This window comes from Stereum hirsutum, assembly GCF_000264905.1.
Source record: "Stereum hirsutum FP-91666 SS1 unplaced genomic scaffold STEHIscaffold_126, whole genome shotgun sequence".
Classification (NCBI taxonomy): domain Eukaryota; kingdom Fungi; phylum Basidiomycota; class Agaricomycetes; order Russulales; family Stereaceae; genus Stereum; species Stereum hirsutum.
Window position 1 is genome coordinate 1 of NW_006763256.1, and position 2420 is coordinate 2420.

The following is a 2420-nucleotide window of genomic DNA, read 5'->3' on the forward strand; positions in this document are numbered from 1 at the left end:
AAGATACAATATCTACAAAAAACCCTGCCCCGAGATCTACACGCACACCCGTCGACGAGACTTTAGAAACCAAAGATCATGAAGTTGCCCTACAGGCCAAGCAGATCGTTCAAGTCGATCGGAGCAGGACGTGATGCACGGTCCCTGAGTTTCTCCTGCAGACGACGACGGCACCATTGTGCAACCTATTAGTAAGGACTGTCAGATTCACTCTCGATTCACGAGAAATTGTCTATGTGAGCTTACCGAAACGTTCTCAACCCAGTCCATGATAGCTTCGGAGTAGCCCTGAAACACAGCACAGGTTAGCGCAACTGTTCTCGGTGCAAAAGATGCTATCAAAATGCAAAGAGCAAATACTTACTTTATCAATATTCTCACGACGGATTGCGAGGTATGCGAAGAGATCGACGACCAGGCTGCGGGGTTGCATGAAAGTCAGTGTCTCGCCGACTTCAAGCATATTCCCCCAGTCTGGGCCGAAACCTCCAAGCCAGTCGCTATATATCGTGTCCAGGATTGCGGGAGGGCTGATGAGGTAGGGATGCTCGACCCAGCCGTAGAGGAATTCGGCTTTGATGACCAGAGCAAAGTGTTCATCCTCGGAGAGGTTGGGCACATCAGGTTGATTGTCATCGAAAGTCTGGACCATTTCCTGCATGAAATATAGATCAGGGAGCGAGTTTTTCGTAAAAAAGGATAAGGAAACGTACCGGAAAATGAACAACCTCGATCATGCACTTGATTTTGTCAGGCATCATCTCAGTCGAAAGCATGCGCGGGTCGTCTTGGTTCCAAGCACACATGTTCGCTTGAATCCACTGATCGACCATCGTGGGGAAATCTCCGGAGTCGCGGCGCTCAATGAAGGCACGGCCAAGTTCGGTGTATGGGTTGAAGGGATCTTCTGGACCGTAGACAGGTCCAGGAGTTGGAGAGTCGTCGCGCGTGAAAGACTGTAGTAAGAACAGCACGTCAGTCACAGTCGGCTCGGAAGGGCCAGGGGTAATGAGGATGAGCTGTGCCTGCATATGTAAAATCTGGTGGTGGCGGAGTACACGACTGACAAAAGGTGAGTGTGAGGGAGTAGACGGTATAGACATGGTTTATGTCCGAGGACGGTTAACGCTGAGCCGGTGTGAGCGACTAGAGCGGGGATCCGCCAAACTGTACAGTCTTACGGAAGGTGGCTTGAAGGTGAACAAAAGGTGAACCCACGTACCGACGAATGCCTCAGCCGTTCACTCTTCACACCACTACCACCGATTCCAGACCCCTCTCATGGCACCTACACCCTCCCCTTCAACTGCAACGACTGCGAGACCTCGCCGTGCACGTGCCTCTGCTGGGGGTTCAGGAACACCTAGACGTACCATCGCAATAGTTGAGAAGGAGCTTAATGAGATGAAAAGTAAGCCATGATTTTCTTACCATCTGTTGCATTGTGGCTGACACAAAGTCATACAGAGGAGAACGAAATCCTGAAGCTCGAGGTCGCCAGCCTCAAACTGGCTGCCACGTTGGCAGCGCAAACGGCCAATGACGTCGTTGAGAAGGTACCCAAGCCTGCGACGAGCAACTTCTCTATCTTTGTCGCCATGGGCTTCGTCGACACGGAGGATGACCAGAAAAAGTATTGTGGGATTCAGGTGAGCTGAATATGTAATCCCGCCTCCTGAACAAGTGGACACTCACCATCTGTTATCCAGCGTACCGTGCATGACGTGAGCCTCCATGCAGGCATCAGCTTCAACCGTAGCTACCGCGACCAACCCTCCGAGATAATAGCAAAGATCTTCAAAGCGGTGCGTACTAACCTTTCGTGTAGGCTCCACATCGAGCTCACTCCCATCAACTTCAGTGTCGTCAAGCTTGGCCTGAGCTTGCACGCTACGAAAACAACTGGGCGACCGCGGCCCTCCTGCAGCAGTTCATCACGAACCGTCGCAAGTATCTCCGATCCAAAGGCTTTCTTTCGGCGGCTCCTGCTGCCACCGCCACCACCGCCAGCGTCGCTGCAGCGCCCGCCGCCGCCGCTGCTGCTACTACTCCTGTCGGTGTCGTTGCGGGTGGTGCGGTCCCAAACATCGCTGATGTCGATGCTCAGGTTCAAGCAGAAGACGATGATTGAATGTTCGAACGTACGTTTCTTTCCGACGCTGATCGTTGATCGTCTTCCTGCCACGTGCACAGCATGCTCACGCAACATTGATCCTCCAGAATGATGCTGACTCAACGTTCAGTTTATTCCATTGCATCTGTGCGATTTCGACAAGGATCGCACTGCTAAAAAAAGCAGGGGGAGCGTTCTGCTTCAACGGTGTGCGCTACTACCTGTCTCTTCTTGTTTGTTGTCTTGTGTTCGTCCAATGTTTATCATTAGCTGAGGCTGTCGAGTAAATGCTCCTGTATCCCCGTGT

The 2420-nt window shown here is 52.0% G+C and overlaps 2 protein-coding genes across 2 annotated transcripts; one reads left to right on the plus strand and one right to left on the minus strand.

Moving 5' to 3' along the window:
* Nucleotides 1–89: 89 nt before the first annotated feature.
* Nucleotides 90–1103, minus strand: STEHIDRAFT_164162 (uncharacterized protein; the record flags this gene model as incomplete). Its single annotated transcript, XM_007311883.1, has 4 exons — nucleotides 90–185; nucleotides 247–288; nucleotides 365–655; nucleotides 714–1103. 4 exons carry the CDS (start codon nucleotides 1101–1103, stop codon nucleotides 90–92), a joined length of 819 nt encoding a protein of 272 aa, XP_007311945.1.
* Nucleotides 1104–1281: 178 nt separating this feature from the next.
* STEHIDRAFT_164163 (uncharacterized protein) lies at nucleotides 1282–2131 on the plus strand (the record flags this gene model as incomplete). The annotated part of the gene is made up of 4 exons (XM_007311884.1): nucleotides 1282–1411; nucleotides 1468–1649; nucleotides 1710–1805; nucleotides 1862–2131. The coding sequence occupies 4 exons, from the start codon at nucleotides 1282–1284 to the stop codon at nucleotides 2129–2131; spliced, it is 678 nt and encodes a 225-aa protein (XP_007311946.1).
* Nucleotides 2132–2420: the final 289 nt, after the last annotated feature.